At 37.1% G+C, this 22996-nt stretch overlaps 1 protein-coding gene across 1 annotated transcript in view; it reads left to right on the forward strand.

Moving 5' to 3' along the window:
• Positions 1-17408, forward strand: part of musk (muscle, skeletal, receptor tyrosine kinase) — a 34691-nt gene extending 17283 nt beyond the window's left edge. The window contains exons 7-16 of the mRNA XM_079861172.1: positions 1381-1544; positions 7002-7265; positions 9245-9408; positions 9966-9989; positions 10330-10418; positions 11242-11401; positions 11550-11736; positions 13397-13591; positions 14935-15083; positions 15410-17408. Of these exons, the coding sequence (XP_079717298.1) occupies positions 1381-1544; positions 7002-7265; positions 9245-9408; positions 9966-9989; positions 10330-10418; positions 11242-11401; positions 11550-11736; positions 13397-13591; positions 14935-15083; positions 15410-16086 (2073 nt within the window). The 3' untranslated portion in view covers positions 16087-17408. The remainder of the gene's footprint in view (positions 1-1380; positions 1545-7001; positions 7266-9244; positions 9409-9965; positions 9990-10329; positions 10419-11241; positions 11402-11549; positions 11737-13396; positions 13592-14934; positions 15084-15409) is intronic.
• The last annotated feature ends 5588 nt before the right edge of the window (positions 17409-22996 follow it).

A 22996-nucleotide genomic window follows, 5' to 3' on the forward strand; every position in this document is an offset into this window, starting at 1 on the left:
TACCCCATGCCCTTTGGCACAAATCACCCCAGACCCACAAGTTTGAATAATTAGCATGATCCAGCAGTTAAGAGCTAACATCATGCTAACTGTATAGACTCATTGTGTAGCCTACTAAAGCACTAAAACATGTGTGAAATGTTTTCAAACTTGTCTATAATTGTCCAGACACTACAATCAAAAAACCTTAATCATATAAAATTTACTTCGAAAGGGAAAAAACAGTTTTTTGCACTAAAATGTGCTTAACTCTCATGCCATGTATCTCTCTTCTTTGGAGGATGAGTAAAATTGATTGCTTTTCAAAATTATGTGGTCACATGACCAAATTATTCTATAGTTTTCCAGAACAAGGGGTGGAACTACTTCCCCCCCTGGCACAAATCACCCCACTCTCCCCTACATAACATGCACAGTTTCACCTAATCTCATGTTAATCTTGAGTACCTATAGAGTAGTAGTGCATCCTTAATATCTCAAAAAAGTGTTTAGTTTTATTATATTTAGAAAAGAAAAATACAGCTTTCCGATTCTCTCCGGAAAAAGCCGAGGTCCTGGAGGCGGAGCTATAGAGTCAAGCGGTAGTGCTTTATTTCCAGCAAAAGACAGAAATCTGATCCAGTTGTACTTACATGAATGGGGTCTTTTATCACTGGGACCGCTCCACGTTTTAATAGCAAACGATTTGCAAATCCAGCGTCGACCTGAGCCTTGTTAATAAAACATTCGTCACTGAAACGACCAGAACACACAACCGCACTTCCTACACTCCGTTGCTGCCCCGGAAAAACAAACGGCATCCACTGTTCCTGTAACACTGGGTTCTTTGGAAAACTGAACACGGTAAGCTTTCCCTCACATCCAAATACACACTTTTTTGGAGACATTCTTGAACAAATCCTATGCAGCGCTGCCGATGATTTCCTGTTGAAGCGCGTTGATGTGCGCGGTCTCGCTCTCCTCTAGTCGACGTGCGCGCGGGCGAGCTTTTCCGGGAGAAATGCTCATATAAGGAGTTGCACTCTGATCTACGTCATTAGATCCACGATCTAAAAAAAAACAGCCGAAACTTGTACCAACCCGGAAGTAAGATTTTCAGCATAGAAATTCTCCGTTATTCGTCCAAAATATTTTTTTAAAACTTTGCCCATGTTTAGCATGAGAATATATCTCTTTAACACTGTAAACAACTCTGAATACATGAAACACCATTGTACCCCCCCTTTAATGTCTTAAAAAAAAAACCACAATATTTTGAATGGTAGTGTTTTTTATATTGCACATATTGGCATTTGATCAAATGTAGAGGCCAGACATTACAGTGAATTTATCATGGTAAAGGATGTTATGCTGTTGCTGATGGTATTTTGTTATCTGCAGATTTCAGGAGCGTCAGTGGAGGAGACGCTGGTGGATGAAGTCATATTATCTGTTCTGCGTGTAGTGGTTCATAAACCAGCTCTCTACACCTGTCAGGCTACTAACCAGCACAGCGGAGGAGCCAATACCGTCAAAGTTACAGCAAAAATAACTGTTTCAGGTCAGTTTAAAGAGTCTTACTATATCCAATAGTTTGTCTATTGCTTTGTCCCTAAAAGTCCCATAGTGTCTCGTAAAATAGCAGAGATACTGAAATACTGATACTCAACTGTAAAAAATAACTACAAATATATAAAAATGGGGCTTCCTGTAAACAGCATGTGAAGATTTCAGAATATTTATAATTTAGATTACAGTAGTGGTGATACCAAATAACTATTTTATTGTAGTAACATTCCTTGTAGTACCTATGGTATTTAGCATGAAGGATGGATACTATGGTAAATGCTAATATGGGTTATAACACATGAATAGAGAGGTGACATGAAACCTCAAAATAGTTCAAATGTCACTGTTATAAATCATTTATTTAAAATGATCTCCAAATAGTCCAATAGTGCATGCATATGCATTTATAATTGATAATGCCGACATGACAAAATGCACTTACAAAAAAAGTACCATGTTAATTTGGAAACAACATTTATCGTGGTAATACTATGGCATTCTTTGAAGTACATGGGTGTACACTACCATTCAAACGTTTCGAGAACTTTTATTCAGCAAGTACACATTCAATTTATCAAAAGTAAAGACATTTATAATGTTACAGAATATTTCTATTTCAAATAAATTCTGTACTTTTAAACTTTGTATTCATCAAAGAATACTAACAAAATATATCATGGTTTCTTAAAATACTATTAAGCAATACATAATCATAAATGTTTCTTGATCATCAAATCATCACATTAGAATGATTTCTGAAGGATCATGTGACACTGAAGACTGGAGTAATGATGCTGAAAATACAGCTTTGATCACATGAGTAAATTACATTTTAGTATATATTACAATTTAAATTGTAATACTTTTTCACAATATTACTTTTGTTACTGTATGTTTGTTTTATAAGAGACTTAAGAACTTGAAAAAATCGTACCGACTTTTGAACAGTAGTGTAAATAACAAGGTACATTTTCATTTAGCAATATGATATACTGTACGTCACATTACTAACTACTACAGTCACTGTTCCAGGTTACTGCCACAGTATATTATTGTAAGGCTGTAATGTCACCAGTCATAATGTTTTAGCAAAATCAATTTGAGATGCTTCTGTTAACAAAGGCCCATGAAACGGGGCTTCGTAAAACACTCCCCCACTGTGACCTACTGTTTCAGCCATATGTTTCTCTGGCTGCTTTGTGTAAATATGATGAGACTGCTCTCTAAGTTTCAGCAGCTGTGTTTCTGGAGCCAGGATTTCAGTTAGCTTGCCTTGTGTTTGCATAGCTGTTCGTTTGCCTCCTCGAAGCCCTGAAAAGCATCCCTGCGCAAACATGCCACAATGGGCTTTAGACATGTAGAGAATGTATACAATACGATTAGGCAATATGGGATTAATTATTGAATTAACTGAGTAATAAATGTGTCTATCTGATGTTCATTTCTACCACATATTCCTTATTACATGGCTCTCCAGAATACTTGACCCTTATTGGTCAATCAGCATCTGCAAAGTTAGATATAATAATGTATCATGTGTGATAATGCCTGACTAATGTTTTATTTCTTATGGGTGTTTATCCCAAAAAAAAAAAAAAATTAAAAGTTTTGAAGATAGACACACTGTCAGACCAACCCGATCTCACGGCAATTTGTACTTATTTTACAAGGTGGCTAATTCGTACGAATTTCTACGACCTCACTCGTACGAATTTGTATGATTCTTGCTAAATCGTACATATTTTACGAGTTTCCCAATTCGTATGAATTCGTACGAATGACGTACCCCTGACCCCGCCCCTAAACCTACCCATCACTGGGGTTTAGACAAATCGTACGAATTCTTACGATTGAGGTCGTACAAACTCGTACAAATTAGCCACCTTTTAGTACAAATTCATATGAATTGGTCGTGAGATAGCGTTGGTCAGACTGGATTATTCTGTGGAGGAGATTCTTGAATCCTGTCACATGAAATCAGGGAGGGCTGTTAAACTTCACACCTGCTGTATGTCCAGAAAGACCCCCCAAGTTCTGTCTCTGTCCTCCTCTCACACACACAAACATTGAGCCAAGCACTGCATGACAGGAGAATGGTCAGGCCGACAGAGTGGATGTGTTACTCTCGGACATTAAACAGACATTGTTTGTGCTTTTCTCTCTTCTTGGGCCTGTTTCTGGTGGCCGTCTCTGGATCCTGTCACTTTCCCATAGAATGGAGGTAAGAATAAATTTGCATCCTATTGAGTGGCACTTCAGCATATAATATATACACCCTTAAAAATAATGGTTGTTTATTGGCATCTATGGTTCCATGAAGAACCTTTAACATCCATTGGGCAAAAGGTTCTTTATAGTGGAAAAAAAGCTCAGAAGTGTTCTTCTCACCAAGAAAACCCATGATGGTTATTTTGTGGCATAACTGTAAATATATATATATATATATATATATATATATATATATATATATATATATATATATATATATATATATATATATATAAATTTTTTTTTTTTTTTTTTTTTGAAAGGTTTATTTTTAAGAGTGTATATGAGTCCTACCTGGGTGAATCTTACAAAATCTGTTAAGAACATGTGTAGGTCATATCACCTCAAAATCAAAAGTTATAAGACATTATGGGTTACACTTTATTTGGTCCCACTTTATATTAAGTGGCTTTAAGTACTATGTACTTTCATCGAAAAATAAGTGCAATGTACTTGTGTTCATGATGTATTGTAAAACACTTTTGCTGCTATTGAGGTGTGATACTGGTAAGGTTAGGGTCAGGTGTGGTGGATTGGGTGGGTTTAAGGGTGGGCTAAGGTGTAAGGGAAGGGTCAACAGTGTAATTACAAATGTAATTGCATACATTAATTACAGCTGTATACATGCAGCTATTTTTAAAACATAAGTACAATGTAAAAACATGCATGTACACAATATGTCTATCGTATCAAATTATTTAATTTCAATGTAAGTACATAGTACTTAAAGCCACTTAATATGAAGTGGGACCACATGCACTTACTATAGGGTTAGGATTAGGGTTTGGTTAAGGACTATAGTTGCATGTAATTATTGCATACTTATTGCATAATGCATATTTTATAGTTATTCCTAAGTACGTGTAACAAGGACACTAAAATAGATAAGATGTAAGTTTTGTCCGTGAGCGAGTCACCACACTAAGACTCAGGGTTGATAGTGAATCATGTTAATAGGGCTTGTCATTCAATATGACATCATCTTTGGATGGGGAGCTATAATTGATAAGAAACCTGTATGCAATAAAACAAATGAAAGACAGATCATGACAGTGTAGTGACTCAAGTCAGTCGGAAGTTGCGTTTGCGCTGACTGGAGTTCTTTCACTGGAAAGAGCCACTAAAATCGAATCATCATGTCTCTGTTGATTTCAAATGATAAATGCAAACATATACACATGTGCTGGATAACGCAGTTCACTCCTTCCCTAAAAGCCAGACACGCCATATGGTCTAAGTTACACATGAACTTAAATAAACCAAGCTATTTTCCAAACGATTCAGATTCAGCATCTGGATGCAATTAGAGCAAAGTTAAACAGAATGAACTAATTGTAAGAACGGCACTTTATTCTTGTCAATTGCGCAGTGTGTGCATGCGTCAGCGCATAGTCATGAGACGGAGTTGTGTATGGAAACCTTGAAGCAACATCTTTATATGACTTGAGTCCAAAACAGCCATTCTGTTTAGCAGAAGTCAATGATGAGGGCAAAGTTACTCTTTGACAACTTCCAAACCCTACTACATATCTCATAAACACAGTTTGCTAGGGTAAGCATCACTGTTATTATTTCTCAGAGAGTTATGGTTTTTCCTGCACCATTTGTATTACAAACATGATTAATGCGTCAGATTATGTGGTTTGTTGAGGAGAGTTGAGCTGTTACATTTCAAAGCCATCAGACGTTTTAACTGGTATGAGAAAAAATGGATATTTAAGGATTCAGCCAAGTCGTGTATTGGGACTACAGCAGAATATTTCAAGGTGGGCTGTTTCAACGCTATCTCACAACCAATTTGTACGAATTCGTACGAGTGAGTACAAGGTGGCTAATTCGTACAAATTCGTACGATTTGTCTAAACCCCAGTGATGGGTAGGTTTCGGGGTGGGGTCAGGGGTAGGTCATTCGTACGAATTGGGCAACTCGTGAAATATGTACGATTTAGCAAAAAACGTACAAATTCGACAAACATATGAATTCGTACGAGTTAGCCACCACATAAAATATGTACGAAGTGCTGTGAGATTGGGTTGGCTTTTTCCTTTGTGAAAAAGAAGTGCACTTAAACGTGCTTTTAAAACGAGTTCTTATTACGGTTTTTCATTGTGGTTTATGGTTTTTTTATTTGCGTTTTTTGCTTACAGACGACAACATTGTCCAAATGATCACCGTTCACATGGATCTGTGAAAAAAACTAAAAACGCTGTATTGTTGAAATGATTGATTGTCAAGTCAAGTCAAGTATATTTGTATAGCGCTTTTCACAATACAGATTGTATCAAAGCAGCTTCACAGTATTAAATTAAAATAATACAACAAGGTTTGTTTAGTGGAATTTATTGATTGATAAAATTAAAATTAAATATCCCCAAAATATCCCCAACTGAGCAAGCCAAAGGCAACAGTGGCAAGGAACCGAAAAACTCCATCAAGTGACCTAATGGTACTCTAATGACAATCTAATGATTGTCACCATTTTCACATATGCACGTTTTTGTAGTTTACAGGAAGACGATAATGGTGTGGTTTTCAAAAACTTGCACTCTGAAACCGGTTTTCAAAAGTTTGAGTTTTCAGGCTCCCAAAATGCTGCTGTCATGTAAATGAGCTGAAAGTTTGGTAACACTTTATTTTGATGGTCCCTTTTGAACATTCTGTTAATTATAGGTAACTTTGCAACTGCATGTCAACTAACTGCCATTAGAGTATTAGTAGACTGTCTGCTTAATATCTGATAACTCTTTATTTTGCTCCTCAACAGATACTGACTATAAGTAACTTTGCATCTACATGTCAACTTATTCTAACTCAAACCCTACCAGTCTACTAATACTCTACTAATACTCTAATTTGAGTTAGTCAACATGTAGGTGCAACATTATAGTTAACAGAATGTGTTAAAGGGACCATCAAAATAAAGTGAAACCGAAAGTTTTTAGTTGAAAACGATTTTTTTTATTGTTTGTGCTACAAGAGCACATTCAATTCAATTAAGTGCACTTCTTTTTCACAAAGGTTTACTTGAATCATTAATCAATCACCCAGAACATGCATAAAGAACAGCAACCATCCTTTGAAAAGCCTTTGCAACCACAGCAAATTTAATAAAAACCTGTAGCAATGTGTTGTATCATTATTGTGTTGTCTTTAATATTGCATTGTGATGTCTTATCCTATTTAGACTGTACAAAGGCAACGCTGGCTATTGCAGCACATACAGGGGCGAAGTGTGTCGGAACCTGCTCCGTCGCAACGCTCTGGTGTTCTTCAACTACTCTCTCCCGAACCCAGAGGATGCGCAGGAGTACCTGGCTCAGAGTGTATGGGGGGAACTGGACGGGGTCAGCTCATTCTGCAGGCCTGCTGCCAGATCCTTGCTCTGCCACGCCACCTTCCAGGACTGCAATCCTTCTGGAATAGGACCAGCACCTAAACCTGTCTGCAGGTAATGAAAAGGTTCTGTTTTGTTGTGCATGTGGGGTACATGGTAATATACCATGTAGAATATACTGTTTTCCTTTCTACTCTTTTTCCTATAGGACAGTAAACAAAAATAATCCAAACAAACAAGTTATATGAGTCATTCTTTGTATGTGGTGGCTTTTCACCAATTGTTGAGTAAAAAGTGTTGAATAAAAAGTAGCTTGGATCAGATTTCCTAACTAGCAGAGCAAGTACTATAAGCAGTCAAACATTAGTGTCACTGTCACTGAGTGGTGGATTTGGTGAAGAATCTGTCAGCGATCAAAATATTGATTTTTGAAGATGTTAAAAATGATAGTTTTGGTTGATGGTTGAGAGCATGAATATGGGCCAGATGCTGAATGTACTGGGAAATGAGCTCTGACGATGACAGCTCCAGTAGAACCCTTCCAAGTTCTAAAAGGAAACCAAATATGCTTAATTTTATTCTTTTGTAATTGTTATTAAATATCAGGAGAGTTTTATATTATTATGGCAGTTAGTGATCCTTCCATGTTAGATATAGTTCAGGGTCACTAAAGACCCGGAAATTTAATTTACCAGTATGTAAAGTTTATTTAATAATTACCAGTATGTTTGTCGAAACATACATGCAAATACCAAAAATGAAAATGATCCCATAATTTACTGACCCTCAAGCCATCCAAGGTGTATATGACTTTCTTTTTTCCCTTTTTTTCTTTTATCAGAGTCATATAAAAAATATCCTGGCTCTTCCAAGCTTTATAATGGGAGTGAATAGTAATAATGGGAGATTTTGAAGCCCACAAAAGTGCATCATAAAAGTAATCCATACGACTCCAGGGGGTTAATAAAGGTCTTCTAAAGCCAAGACATGCGTTTTTGTAAAGTTTTTGATAACATATGTGTTTGCGTTTTTGGTAACGGCCGTACGCGAATCTAGTTCCAGCAAAAGAGTGACATCTGACGTATTGACGAACGTGGAAGCGCAGAGGAAAACAAAACACTGGTCATGAATTAGAAGTCTAAAACTAGAATTTTTGAGGAGAAATGTCTCAGGAGCTTGAGTTTGTTGCCCTATTTGTTTGAACCGCGAGAGGCGTCAAATCTCACCTAAGTTTACGTTACGTCAGAGGTCACTCTTCCACCGGCACTAGACTCGCATACGGCCATTACCGGAAGCTAGTGATTATAGTTTGTAGTCAGTTTATATTTTGGGTTATAAATATGGATATTTTTCTCACAAAAATGCATTGATTTGCTTCAGAAGGGCCCTGGAGTCGTATGGATTACTTTTATGATGGATGGATGCACTTTTTTGGGCTTCAAAATCTCAGTTACTATTCACTCCCATTATACAGCTTGGAAGAGCCAGGATATTTTTTTAATATAACTCTGATTGTGCTTGGCTGAAAGAAGAAAGTCATAAACACAGAGGAGGGCCTGAGGGTTAGTAAATCATGGGATCATTTTTATTCATGGGTGAACTAACCCTTTAAGGGTTAAAAAGTAGTTTCCGGTGAGATATTAAAAAAAAATATATAATTTAGTTCTTGTAATTTTTTTAAATGTATCTCACAAATACAGGCTTCCATGTATATTTGCATTATATTGTGAAAAAAAAATCAAATATATATATATATATATATATATATATATATATATATTTTATAATCAAATTCAGTCCATATTTTCAAATGACATGATTTTCCTCATGGACAGAACATGCACCACATGCAGAAAATGATTTATATCACTATTTAGTAAGTTGTCATTTGGAAGATGCCTTTATCCAAATTAACTGACAGTAGTGGAGCAACCTGAGGTTAAAAATCATGCTTAAGGGAACAATGGTGGTCGGCCCAGAAACCAGTAACTTTTTAAATACTAGCCCTGAGTTTTAACCACAGCACCACCCATGCTATATATACTGTATATACAGTATACGTATAAAACAGAAACTGTGCTGTTGTTTCACAGGGAGCACTGTCTCGCAGTAAAAGAGCTGTACTGTTATAAGGAGTGGCGTTCTGCTGAGGAAAGATCTCATCAAGGGTTCACACATAGCACCCCTCTCCCAGAATGCACCTCTCTACCCAGCCAACAAACAGACCCATCCTCATGTACTGCAGTTCCTTACGTTGGTAAGAGTGACACGCTATTACATTACTGTACATCTTCCTGTGGGGTGACATTCGGCTCGATCTTTGTTTAGTTATGAAAATCCTGTGATATTTTGGGGCTGATTGTCAGTGATGTCCATAAAGCATCCGTCCCATGAAAACAATGGGTGTTAGTGGAAAAACGCCACGTATGGTTCTTGGCAGGACAATGCTGTAGGATTTTTTTTTTGTTTGTTTATGTGAAATGCCTAGTGAGGAATGTGACGACAGCGAACCTGTAGATGGACAAGATTAGTGTGTTTTATAGCCAAAGCATGTGAGGAAGGATCAGTAGGGGATGTTGGACAGCTGAGTAAATGTTCCCATCTAAAAGTTTCCATGCCATGTTTGCAAGCTGCTGTCTAACTTGTGAAGCGGGAAAATTCAGTGGGAAATGGCAATGAAATGGTAATGAAAAATGGTAGGAAAGTGGGTATTATGTTGTGTGTATCTTTTAGAAACCTGCATGATAACATAACTGGTTAATGATTCAAATGAATTTCAATGAAAAACACATTATTTTTTTGTCTTTTATTCAGATATCAATAAAGATCAAGTTACATGTAAGTATGAGTTTGACTTTATATTCTCTTCACATCTAGTGGGGTCTATAAGTCTGAGAGTCCGTTAAAGATATCTTAGATTTATTTTCATTTACAGTTGTATGTGAATTCCTCTGTTAAAAAACAAACAACAACAAAAAAAAAAACAACACTGAAATTAATGTAAAATAATTAGTATTATTAATTAAATTATTTTAAATTACGAAAATAAAGATGTTGACTAACAGCCTCAGACCTTTAGACTCCACTACATTTTTTTTTGTTTCTGTCAAACAGCAATATTAATCATAAAAACACACATTTCAATATACTTGACCGTTTGTCATTTATATATCTATAGCAACATGTTACAATGACAAAGGAAGATTTTACCAAGGAACACACAATGTCACAGCATCTGCCATTCCCTGTCAGCGATGGAACGAGCAGGTAAATGCTTGTATTAAAGTCAGCAGAAAATCAGACTCTATTTACTTTTCTCAGAAATGTTCCTGCTCATATTTTGTGAGATTATTCAATGCATGTTACTCTAAAGGATGTTTTGTCTTCGTAATCTTTAATCAAATTGCAATAACTAGTACTGCCTCCTCTTCACCAAAGGCTGGCGTCACTTAGACTACATGTGTAGGGAAAATAATGTTAGCTAGTAGTCAGCCAAGTAGCTACAGTACTTTTGCATAGCTTTAGACATTGTAGGTAATGCAGCCTTTCCAATCTTTGACAGTAGTTAATTTGACAAAGAAAAAATGTTTGCATATGTTGAAATGCTCATAAAGAGACATGCCTGATTTAGAATATTGGACAAAGGGTTAAAAATGCACAAATGAATAAACTAAAATGCATTATAACATGCTATCGTTTCCTCCTGTAGCTGTAATCAAATATACTAACTTGTTTTTTCATCACTTTCCTCAAACAATACCCTAACCCCAAACAATCCGAATGCTGCATGTTGGCATGCGCTCAGTGACCTTCAAACGATATGTACACAGGAAACACTGTTTTCACAGCAAAAACAATAGAGGGTCAAAATACACAAATCCAGAAGTTTCCTTTGAAATCAAGTTTTGAATTGAGAAGATTTTGTCTCTTTTCAAAACAATGTGAAAGGTTTAATGCATGCAGTGGTTTTTAACCTGGGAATGCTGGAAATATCAGGGATAATGGGGATATTGAATTTAGCCACAGATGATATGTGAGTGACCACAGGTTTGAGTTTGTTTGTTGACCGCTCTCTTTTTATCCCATTCAGGATCCCCATCAACATAGACTCTCTGTAGATGTAATTCCTGAGTTGCGAAATGCAGAAAACTACTGTCGTAACCCAGGTGGAGAGAGTGACAGGCCATGGTGCTACACCACAAACCCCAATGTACGCTGGGAGTACTGTCTGGTGCCCAGATGTGGAGAAGGTATATAAATGTATACCTAAGCAATTAATAAGATACATTGTTGACTGGAGTAGCTAATCCTAGATTGACAGTTTACTCTGACATAAGTCAATATAAAACAAAAGCTGTTCCAAATCATCTGCATCACCATTGTTGTTCTTTTCTTTAGTTATCAGTGTGAAGACTGCCCCCTCGATTCCAAAACCAGTCCAGTTATACCCACCCCCTCCTGTGTCCACGGCCTACTCAATGAGCGTTATCATCTTTGTCATTGCTGGCTTTGCTGGGGCGGCCTTCTTTACCATCCTCATCCTCATGTGCCACAGAAGAAAGAAAATGTGGAAAAAGAGGAAAAGGTGAGTAATGGACTGATTAATCTCATTTAAGTCGTATAGTCACTCATAGAATTCACACAATTACCTGCGCTGGTAAAAGGATGAAGGCTCAAACCCCAGAGAGGTTGACTCATTAGGACAGATGTAGATGTACCAAGTAGGGTGTGTATTGTATCTACATCTATTGTTAGTCATGAAACAACATTTCCTATTAAACTATCATAATCCCGACCATAAATCTAACTCTAGCAAGACATATAGTGTGCTATATAGTGTGCTTCTCAAACAGAAGGCTGCATCCTACTGAGGCTGCGTCCTTCCTAGTCTAGTCCTTCGGAGGCTTGTAGGCTAGTGTCCTCCTCAGCATTAAACGCTAAAATATGAGATGGTATAGGAAGTGCGCATGGCTACGTCATATATGTTTACACCTCGCGGTCACCGCACGAAAATACTATTTCAATTTAATTTTGGAAAAATACTTTGTATTACAAATCTTTATATTAACTGGCGTCCTATTACAGTACAGTGAATGACAACTGTATGTGGTCTCCCAGTGGCTTACATTATTGGCAATTTAGAGTTAAATTATTAATTTACAGCAAAACAAAAGATAACATACTTTGTCCAAAAACATCATTTTTGTATTACATTTCATAATAAACTCAGACTAGCTCAGTACCGACTCATTTTCCGTCAGTTTATTTTCGTGAATTTGAATATGTGCAAAGGATTGTGGGTGATTTAATGCCGCAAAGGATACATCCATTGCGTCCTTCAAAACATGCCGAATAGGATGTGAAACGAAGGCTGCCTTCCAAGGATCCTTCATATTGAGATGGCCTTCAGCAACGTTTGATGATGTGGCAACCGAGATTTGCAGCCTTCGTAGGATGAAGCCTTCCGATTGAGAAGCACCCATAATCTAAGCCAGGGGTGTCCAATAATGCTTCTGGAGGACCATTGTCCTGCAGAGTTTAGCTCCAACCCCAATTAAACACACCTGAACCGGCTAATCAAGGTCTTACTAGGCATTCTACAAACTTCCAGGCAGGTGTGTTGAGGAAAGTTGGAGCTAAACTTTGCAGGACAGTGGCCCTCCAGGACCGAATTTGGACACCCCTGATCTATGGTAACTCTATGGTAAGAACAGGGGTGTCCAAATCTGCTCCAGGAGGTCCACTGTCCTGCAGAGTTTAGCTCCAACACCCCTGCACTAGAACACAGGTTACCATTGGCCTACCACACGTGGACTCAAATCAAACCACCTGAAACAGCTAATCAAAGTGTTCAGGCTTAGTTGAAAATAACAGGCAGATGTATTGGAGCAGGGCTGAAACTGAAATCTGCAGGAATGTAGCCCCCCCCCCCCCCCCCAGAGGTAAGATTGGCAACACCGTCATATAGATTTTACCTCCAATTCTGCTCCAACACACCTTCCTGTAATGTTCAAGTAATCCTGGACACCTTGGTCAGATAAACTCTGCAGGAAGGTGGTCCTCCAGAAGCCTCCTTGAGAGTAGTACACCCCTACTACTGGAAACTCTCACCAAAAGTGTTCTTGACGTTGCTTTGGAAGTTGCATGACCGAAATTATTAGTATATATATATATATATATATATATATATATATATATATATATATATATATATATATATATATAAAATGTGCTTCTGTATTCAGTAGGGTACTGGATACACCTACTCTGACCACCCTCCCCTCAGAGCTCTTGCTGGACAGACTTCACCCCAACCCCATGTACCAACGGCTGCCTCTCCTTCTCAACTCCAAGCTCCTCAGTCTCGAATATCCACGCAACAACATTGAATATGTCCGTGACATTGGAGAGGGGGCTTTCGGTAGGGTGTTTCAGGCAAGGTGAGAGCTACCAAATGTTACAAGCAAATGTAACACCAGTGGTGCTAATGTCTGTCCTGGTTTGGCACTGTCAGTGTTTATACTGATCATGTTTTCTTTTGCATGGTTTTGTCAAAATGAACTTTTACATTGTGTGAATGATTAAATGAATCCAGGTTTTTTTTTTTTTTGTTTTTGTTTTTTGAGAAATGACTGAATTCTTAGAAACTCTTTAGTGACTCACCAGTTAGATTTAGGGAAAAAAAAAATGTACCAATGGTAAATCAGCATGCAAAGGTCTGACGTATACAGACAAAACCACAATGTAATCCTGATATCAAGTATATAGATACCCCTGGGAATTACAGCAGTGGGTAAAATGTATACACCATATGGCTGTCTCCTGAAATAAGATGCTGAATAGGTCACACTAAACATGTGATGTGTTTCAATATGAAACTTCCCTGTAGACACTATCGTGTGAGCAAGCCCTGCTGGGGAGGTTATTTATAGACACCCATTAGAAAAGTGTTTACTTCTCCAGGAACACACAGGAGCCTTCTGCACAGGAAGTGTAATCTTAATGGAATTCTAAGTTGGTTCTTGAGTTTCTGCCATTGTGATGCTGTTTCCACAGTTTGGCATCACCATTTAAACTATTTTAAAAGGCGTTATGACCTGTTTGACAATTTGTGACAATATGTAGGGAGGAATTTGGTTTGAGATTAGTGAAGATTGCCTACTACTACTGCCCAGAGTCAAGTGTTTATCATTACAGTAAAGATTGTATATGCTGACTGCCAAGCTCTGCAGGCTTCTGCATGCGTGTAAAGAAACACATGGCTTTGGCTGTACAGGGGCAGTTGTGTCCTAATGGTAAGCGAGTCAGACTGTTAACCCGTAGGTTGTGGGTTCAATTCTCAATTCCGGCAGGAAATGACTGAGGTGCCCTTGAGCAAGGCACCTAACCCCTAATCGCTCCCGGGGTGGCACGGTGAATGGCTGCCCACTGCTCCGGGTGTGTGTCCGCGGTTTGCAATGTGTGTGTGTGTGTGTGTGTTCAATGCTCACTACTCCTAATGTGTGTGCACTAAGTTGGATGGGTTAAATGGAGAGGACAAATCCCAAGTATGGGTTACCATGTCACTATCAACTGTACAGTAATTTTACAGTTGTAATGCTCTGCCTAGTACATTACTTCAAACGCTGGGTAATGCTGCCTAAATAGTCATCAAATGATTTATATTCCAGATTCATATTGTTATAAATCCATCGGTTGGATCAGCAAATTTTGACTAAAATTACTTAAATTTGATACAAGCAAACTGTAACTACTAGTTCCCAATGTGCCTGCTGTCCTTTAGAGCCCCATGTCTTTCGCCGATGGAGCCATTCACCATGGTGGCAGTGAAGATGTTGAAAGAGGAAGCTTCAACCGATATGCAGAATGACTTTCAAAGAGAAGCTGCACTCATGGCTGAGTTTGATCACCCCAACATTGTCCGTCTCTTGGGTAATGTATCACAATTGTATGCCTTCAAAAGCTTGCACTTTTAAAATACATCTGCTTGTGGACAATCCTAAAATGAACCACATCTGCTTCCTATTACACGAATGCCCATTCCCCAAGGGTACCGCAATCGAAAAAGCCTTAAAATAGCTCGACTCATCCATTTTAGAGTTGACCCAGTGTATAACCCTGGATCAATCCCCTCTGTGGCATTCCGGAACCAGATTCAATGCCGCGACCCAGTGTTAGAATAACAGAAGTCTATTTTTGGTTAGGTATCAACAGTTGGAAGTGTAACTAAACCTGTCATTTGTGTATCTGCCATGTAGGAGTCTGTGCGGTGGGGAAGCCCATGTGTCTCATGTTTGAATACATGGCCTATGGGGACTTGAATGAATTTCTGAGATGGCGCTCTTCAACCCAGCAGCCCAGTCTAAGTCGGGATACCTTGACATGCAGCAGTCTTGTGTCAGAACCTGAGCGTTACCCACCCCTCAGCTGCCTGGAGCAGCTCTCCATTTCCAAGCAGGTGGCGGGAGGAATGGCGTACTTGTCAGAGCGCAAGTTTGTGCACCGTGACCTTGCTACCCGCAATTGCTTGGTAGCAGAAAACTTGGTTGTGAAAATTGCAGATTTTGGTCTCTCACGCAACATCTATGCGGCTGATTACTACAAAGCCAGTGAAAATGATGCCATCCCAATTCGCTGGATGCCACCCGAATCTATCTTCTACAACCGCTACACCAGTGAATCAGATGTGTGGGCTTATGGTGTGGTATTATGGGAAATCTTCTCATATGGCATGCAGCCTTACTACGGCATGGCCCATGAGGAGGTCATCTACTTTGTAAGGGATGGAAATGTTCTTGCCAGTCCAGAAAACTGCCCACAGGAGCTGTATAACCTCATGCGTTTGTGTTGGAGCACTCATCCCACTGACCGGCCTAGTTTTGCTAGCATTCACCGCATCCTGGAAAGAATGCATGACCAGATGCTCAAATCTTGAGGATCTTTTAAAAATGCAGTTTAAAGAATCAAAAAGCTGCAACTATTCAGGAACTCATTAGAATCTTAAAGAGCCCAGAGGGATATTGAAGAAGGATAAAACACTTTAAGGTATCCACAAGAGCTCCAGACAACCCAGAGGAGACCTAACAAACCTTAAAGTGCCAACAAATACTCAAAAAACCCAGAGGAGCATTGAGGAAAGAAGCCTACATTTTTTGGAAAAGCTTGCATACCTTAAGGAATACTGATCCCTCAAAGTCTTTGAAGATGAATGCTTGCGTCTGTTCATAGGATTTCAATTGTTTTCTTTCAATGACGCAGATGTACGAAGGCATCAGATGAGAGATAGTCAAGATTTGAGGTGGTTTCATATTAACAGGATCTCCAGTAAAGAAGGTCCACGTCTAATAATAAGGCGGATGTAGTGCAGTCACTGCAAGAACCTAGACTGAAATCTCTGCAAGCAGAGACATACAGTATGACTGTTTTTTTTTTTGTTTTTTTTTCTGCTTTGGATCTACTTTGAGTTAAATTGTGAGAGTAATGTGCATCTTGTTATGGTTTTGTAACATTCATAAAAGAAGTTCATTCAAGAACATGCTATAGTGCTGTAAACTGAATAATGTTGTTATTGTTTAATTTAAGTTTAAAACATTTAAGTAGAATAGCTTATTCCAAAGTGGCACATCATCACTTTATTATTTTATGTTATAACATAATAGTTTCATTTACTTTTTCACTAATTGATATTCCAAGTTAAGATGGTTATTTGTTTGTTCTCAATTATATTTGATGTAAGTAGAAGTGAGTGAAAAATGTATCAGGCAATATTGTAGAGAAGTGTATGTAACATTATTGCATCATATCATATCATATCTCATAATCCACTAATATTAAACTGGTATGAGTTTATTGTCATGAATTGAGACAAAGAAATCAGCTTAAAATAAAAATAAAAAGCAATTAAACCTATGAAATAACACAAGCGGAAGTATGTTTAATATGTAGTGACCAAAATGTTAAATATATCATGAAATTTTCCATGTATTTTGGACACTTAACTGTGTGTCTGGTAGAACTCACCAATTCATTTTCAGTTCAGCATATTCAAACCTTTGACAGATGTTTTGACAAAAATTCAGAAAAATATGCTTTGATAATTTGTTATACACGCTTAGCATGACTTTTTGTGTTATTATCATGTTATTATATTATTATTACTACATCATTTAACCAACTCTGTTAATAAGTGGTTATTAGCTATATGAATAGATGTTGGATATGAATCTGCTTGAAATAAAACTATTTATTAAAATTCTCATGGTGTTGTCTTGAAACCTTTCAATTCCAATAGCATCACTTGTGGTATATAGGTAACTGTTAAGAAATCGCTAGTCTATTGGACACTTGTTTTTCAATTTAGCAGGCAGGGGGCAGTGTTACATCACAGGAACTACAATGACCTCATGGAGCATGATTTATGACTCTATCTTTCTCTGCATTTGAGCCAGTTTTTGCTATAAGCATTCAAAACAGGAACTTACTGAGACAGTATTAAATCACACTGGCATTTAATGAAGAGGGATGGTGAAGGATTTACTTTCAACGTGTGTGGGACAGTTTCTCTATCCCAGCATTTAATTTATCATCTAAGAATGTCAGGTCATATCTGATAATCCTAGAAATACATTGTCTTTGCCATGAGTATTTTTAATGGCCCTGAAATTTCCAGGAGTAAGCAAGGCAAAACCACAGACGTCCGAGTAGCAGGCCAGGAAAAACAAGTGACGAATGGATTCATGAGCGAGAACGTTTAGAAGACGGAGAGGCCACAACAAAACTGAGCGGGTGAATTTGGACCTCAGTGATTTTTATTCAAACCATACACTCTCTCTGACCCTTGTGATGTAACGGTGAAAAGCACCACATTTCGGATTATTCCTGATCACTCCAAAAGACAAAAGAAGAAGAAGAAATGTTTTTTTTTTTTTTTTTTCACTATAATACAAAAAAGAAAAAGTCCTATTGAAATTGGATAGCATTAAGGATTTCATAAGGGAGAAACCAAACAAATGTCATTATTCTCTTCAGCCATGAATAAAAACTGTTTTGCTCTGAGGTTGTTTCATTTAAGAATCAACATCTCAGATGTTCCTCATAAAATTCCTTAGAAGAAAATCAAATGTTGAATGAGCTGTAGAATGAATGTATAGATAACATAGGCCAGATCATTTGGCTCATATTTTATTGAGATCTTATAAATTCATGTGGAAACACATGAGATTACTAGGGTCACTTTCTGAGGAGAAAGCAGAAACTTCAGTGACCTAGAAGTCTCTGTTTGATCGCCATGTAAGCTCACTGGTGTCTAGGAATAGCAACTAAAATACTGATGAGATTTTTTGTTCTTCTATTGCTAAAACATAATTCCTTTTATCCTTCAATTTCTGTCTAAATCATCGCTAGCCAGTTTTTGGTGTTTCTCGGGGTCTGACACAGGGTCTTTGACTGAGAGGGTGGAGTATTATAAACCTGGAAAGTGGACAGTATGTTGACTGTTCCCATTTCGGTTCGTTTATTTTGGACTTGAGCGCACAGCTTAGTATAGCCGTGGTCTCCTAAATGTCAGAACAGTAGTATTTGGATATTTGCATTAATGAATTACTTAATGGATACCACATCATGCATATATGCGCTCTTGTACAAGTTTAAAATGTATCTTTTGGTAAATAAAAGGTTATTCTTGGAACTGAATTGACCAGCTACAGTGCCTGCCTCATTCATATTTCCTGCAGGACTATAGTGTTATCAATATTATAAAGAGTTTTCTCTCAAACTCAAAATGAATGAAGATAAAACAATTTACAATGAAAAATGTTGTATCACACTTGTGAAAAAGAAGTACAATAGCATACTTTTAAAAAGAGTAGTACTGCACTGTAGTAAAGCACTGCACTGCTTCAAATAATATATTTTAAAAGAATATACACTTAAGTGTGAACTGAATGTACAAATAAAATAAATTGTACTGTAAATTTATATTAAATGCAATAAGCGGAACTTTAGAGTGCTTTTTTATGTGTAATGTCATAATTACTTTGATTATCTTCCAAATATGGTTAAAGTTACAACTACGTATATATTCTATATTACACATAATGCACTGAGAAGCATTTATGGCATTTAATAAAACATACTTTAATGTAATTTCTATTGAAACTTGTATGTCATGATATTTAAATATATTTGTAGTTACACATCTGTATCCTGTAAAAAGTATTTTAATGACTTATCACAACTTGTATAATCAACTTATTAATGTGGTTCAGATAACATTTTGAGTTTCTATTTATTAAACCATTCATTGTACTAACTACATTTTTTAATTTCAATGTACTTAAAAAAGTAAATTTTAAGTTAAACCAACATTAATTTAGTTGCAGTTTAGAACATTAAAAGGTTACACTTCAAATGTACTTCTATAAGGTTTGGTTTAGGGTTAGTTGCTTGTAATTAAGCATAATTGACTTGTTTCTATATTAAGTACATGCAATGTGAAACAAGGCGACTGTAAAATAAAACGTTACCCATTTAAAATATATGAACTTTAAAAGCAACATTGAATAACACACTACAGTTAAAATTGTAATCAAGTCAACACATAATGATGTACTGTAAAGTATTATCTGCAAGTACAGTTTTTTTTTTATACAATTTTAAGATTTGAAGTACACTACAAGTGCACACTAACCACACTTCTTTTTCACAAGGGTGAATCAGAAAATAATGTAAAATAGAATAGCGTGCCGTTATTATAAAGTGTTTCCAAATATTTCAACTAGTGACCTTTTTGATCCCAACATTCAACAAATTAAAAAACTAGCATATGTGGCCAGTTGCATAAACATAGCCGCTGTGTCTTAAAGGGGAAATGAAGCAGTCAATCAAGTTTACATGATTTACTAGATGGATTTCCACTATAATCAACAATTATATAAGAAACATGACAAATGTAAACATATAAAAGAAAAAAGAAACACCGTTATATCTTTCGCGGCCAGGGATTGTGCAGTATTCTGACATGTGACGTCACGGGGTTGGTTGGCTTTAATAAACCTGGCTGAATGTAGGAATATCCCGACATCAAACTGTCTACACCACGGTGTTTCGACCGCGAACAACTAACGACGTCTAACGTTATATAAAGCAGATGGACTCTGACACGGTGGGCATCGCAGTACAACAGCCACACTGACACCAGGTAGCGTTGCCAACCCGCTCTTCGCCCCAAACCACCACCGGCTGTTCGACATAACGACGTACCACTGCTCGGTTCCCACGCCGTATCGGCTCAAATGCACATATTTATACATGCTAACTTACATGGTGTTGACAAGAGACAGGAATATGATGGCAGACATCGCAAACAATGTTTCCATGTGCAGTTTGTAAACATATAACGTTAGACGTCGTCTTTTTGTCTGGGACTAATAAACTTCACTAAGTTAGCTAAACACAAAGTTAGTGTTAGCTAGTTCATGCTTACAGCTGTTAGCTAATAATGACTGTAATAACGTTAGTTGTTCGCGGTCGAAACACCGTGGTGTAGACAGTTTGATGTTGGGATATTCCTACATTCAGCCGGGTTTATTAAAGCCAACCAACCCCGTGACGTCACATGTCAGAATACCGCACAATCCCTGGCCGCGAAAGATATAACGGTTTTTCTTTTTTCTTTTATATGTTTACATTTGTCATGTTTCTTATATAATTGTTGATTATAGTGGAAATCCATCTTGTAAATCATGTAAACTTGATTGACTGCTTCAAAACTGACCTTACTTTTTGGATTTAAATTAGACCAATCTAAGTAACTGACTTAAACAAAAAGTTATGACCAGCCTTGTAAAACTAGTCTAAGCCGTTTATTCAACAGTCCATTGGTGTTGAAAAGGCCTGTAAGGGACAGGAACACTGTTCTCCTTCATAGCTGTTTGAAAAACTCCATGTCTAGTATCACACATGACTAAAGAGGAACGCAAATACAGAGGAATTCTGACGCCAGCTGCTCTGGTTTATAAACTTGGCTATCTCCAAGCAAAAACTGCAATTGTCCTGTGGAATCTCTTTGGCTGTATGTTGCACATACCAGTCATTGTTTTTACAGATATAAGGCATGTTCCGTATAGCGTCCAAAAATGAGGCCAGAGAGGGTTTGTTTTATAATAGTTCTTGTATTAGTGACATCAGCACAGACGGAGTAATATCCCCATCACTCTTCAGCCTGAACACAAGGATTTCCTACCAGTTTGCAGGAAAGGTGGAAAGCTCCATTTTGTTGTAATTCTGGAAAATATCTGTCAACTGTGAGCCAAGACATTATGGGGGAACTGACACATTTTTCCCTTGCAAAAGAACAAAATTAGCTAAAATGCCACTGATATGTTTTTCCAATGAGCCTGTGCTGATATTCAAGTAAGTTCAGTTCATAATTTCAATGCAAAGCTGTGAACATTGTAATTTGAAATGAGAAGTATGTGTAAATAACGCACAACAGATGAGGATTTGACTCATATACAGATTTATTTTAAGAAGGTTCACTAATTGAATGACATTGTTAAGTGAATGTTATCATACAGGATTTCAGAGTTCAGACTTCATTAAGAGAACAAGTAAAGCCAAGCATCTTTTTTTTTTTTTTGGAATATGGTCACATTTTCTGAAATGAACAGGAAACATAGTGTCGTTTTTTCAACCTAGAATGAACCTATGGCCCATGACCCGTCAAGCACAGCTGTCTCTTCTGGACGGACGTCATTTGGAGCACTGCACTGCTTCAAACTTGCTTGCGCAACAGAGTAAGACTTGCAAAAATGCTGAAACATTTGCTACTTGGTTAACAAAAAAAAAAAAAAAAAGAAAAAAGAAAAAAAAGAGGTTTTATAGGTTGTTTTCCTGGAAAGACAAATAACATGAAAAGTTCTCAAGAAACTCAAATGGTCACACATATATTCAGTGTAAAATTGATAATAACAATGTTAGTATTTATTATTATAATTTTTTTTGTATGACAACTGGTAATACTGATATGTTTTAAAATTACATTATCTCAGCCCCAAATCCTCAATTCATTTACAGAGTGCAAATCTTCAAATTTCATCCATATTAAAGTGGAAAGTTCATTCTCATTACACACAATGCCATTTTAAACATGAATACACATTAAAGCAATACTGTCATTAAGTTCAAAATGTTATAGGGTATAAAAGGAAAAGCCTTTTTCTACAACACTCATTTTACATCAGTTTTAAACTGGAGGTTATTTCACGAATAGCGTTCCCTCTTATAAACAATACAACATATAAAACTGTTAACTTCACAGATGTTAGAATTAGATTATGATCTGAACAGTGGCCCCAACATGTTTTGGACACTTACCATTCTCATTTACAATGAATTAGTTTCATTATTTTACAGCATCTTTGTTACACGTCACATGTCCTTTCTGTAGTAACAACAGTACATTATGCATAATTACATGCAACTAACACTAAACCACAACCTATTCGTAACCCCAATTCTATAGTAAGTGCATGTTGTTCATTAATTAATAACTCAGTACTTAAATGTAAAATTGTAACAAGGTGTTAAAGGGTTGCACTTTATTTTAAGGTGTCCATGTTACAGTGTAACTTTACATTTAAGTACGGAGTCATTCATTAATGAACTACATGCACTTACTATAGGGTTAGGGTTACGAATAGGTTTTGGTTTAGTGTTAGTTGCATGTAATTATGCAAAATGTACTGTTGTTACTACAGAAAGGACATGTGACGAGTAACAAAGACTAACAAAGTGTCATATTTATCATTAAATGTATCCTAAATGTCCAAATACTTTTTTGGGCC

The sequence above is a fragment of the Squalius cephalus genome (assembly GCF_949319135.1).
Source record: "Squalius cephalus genome assembly, chromosome: 24".
Taxonomy (NCBI): Eukaryota; Metazoa; Chordata; class Actinopteri; order Cypriniformes; family Leuciscidae; genus Squalius; species Squalius cephalus.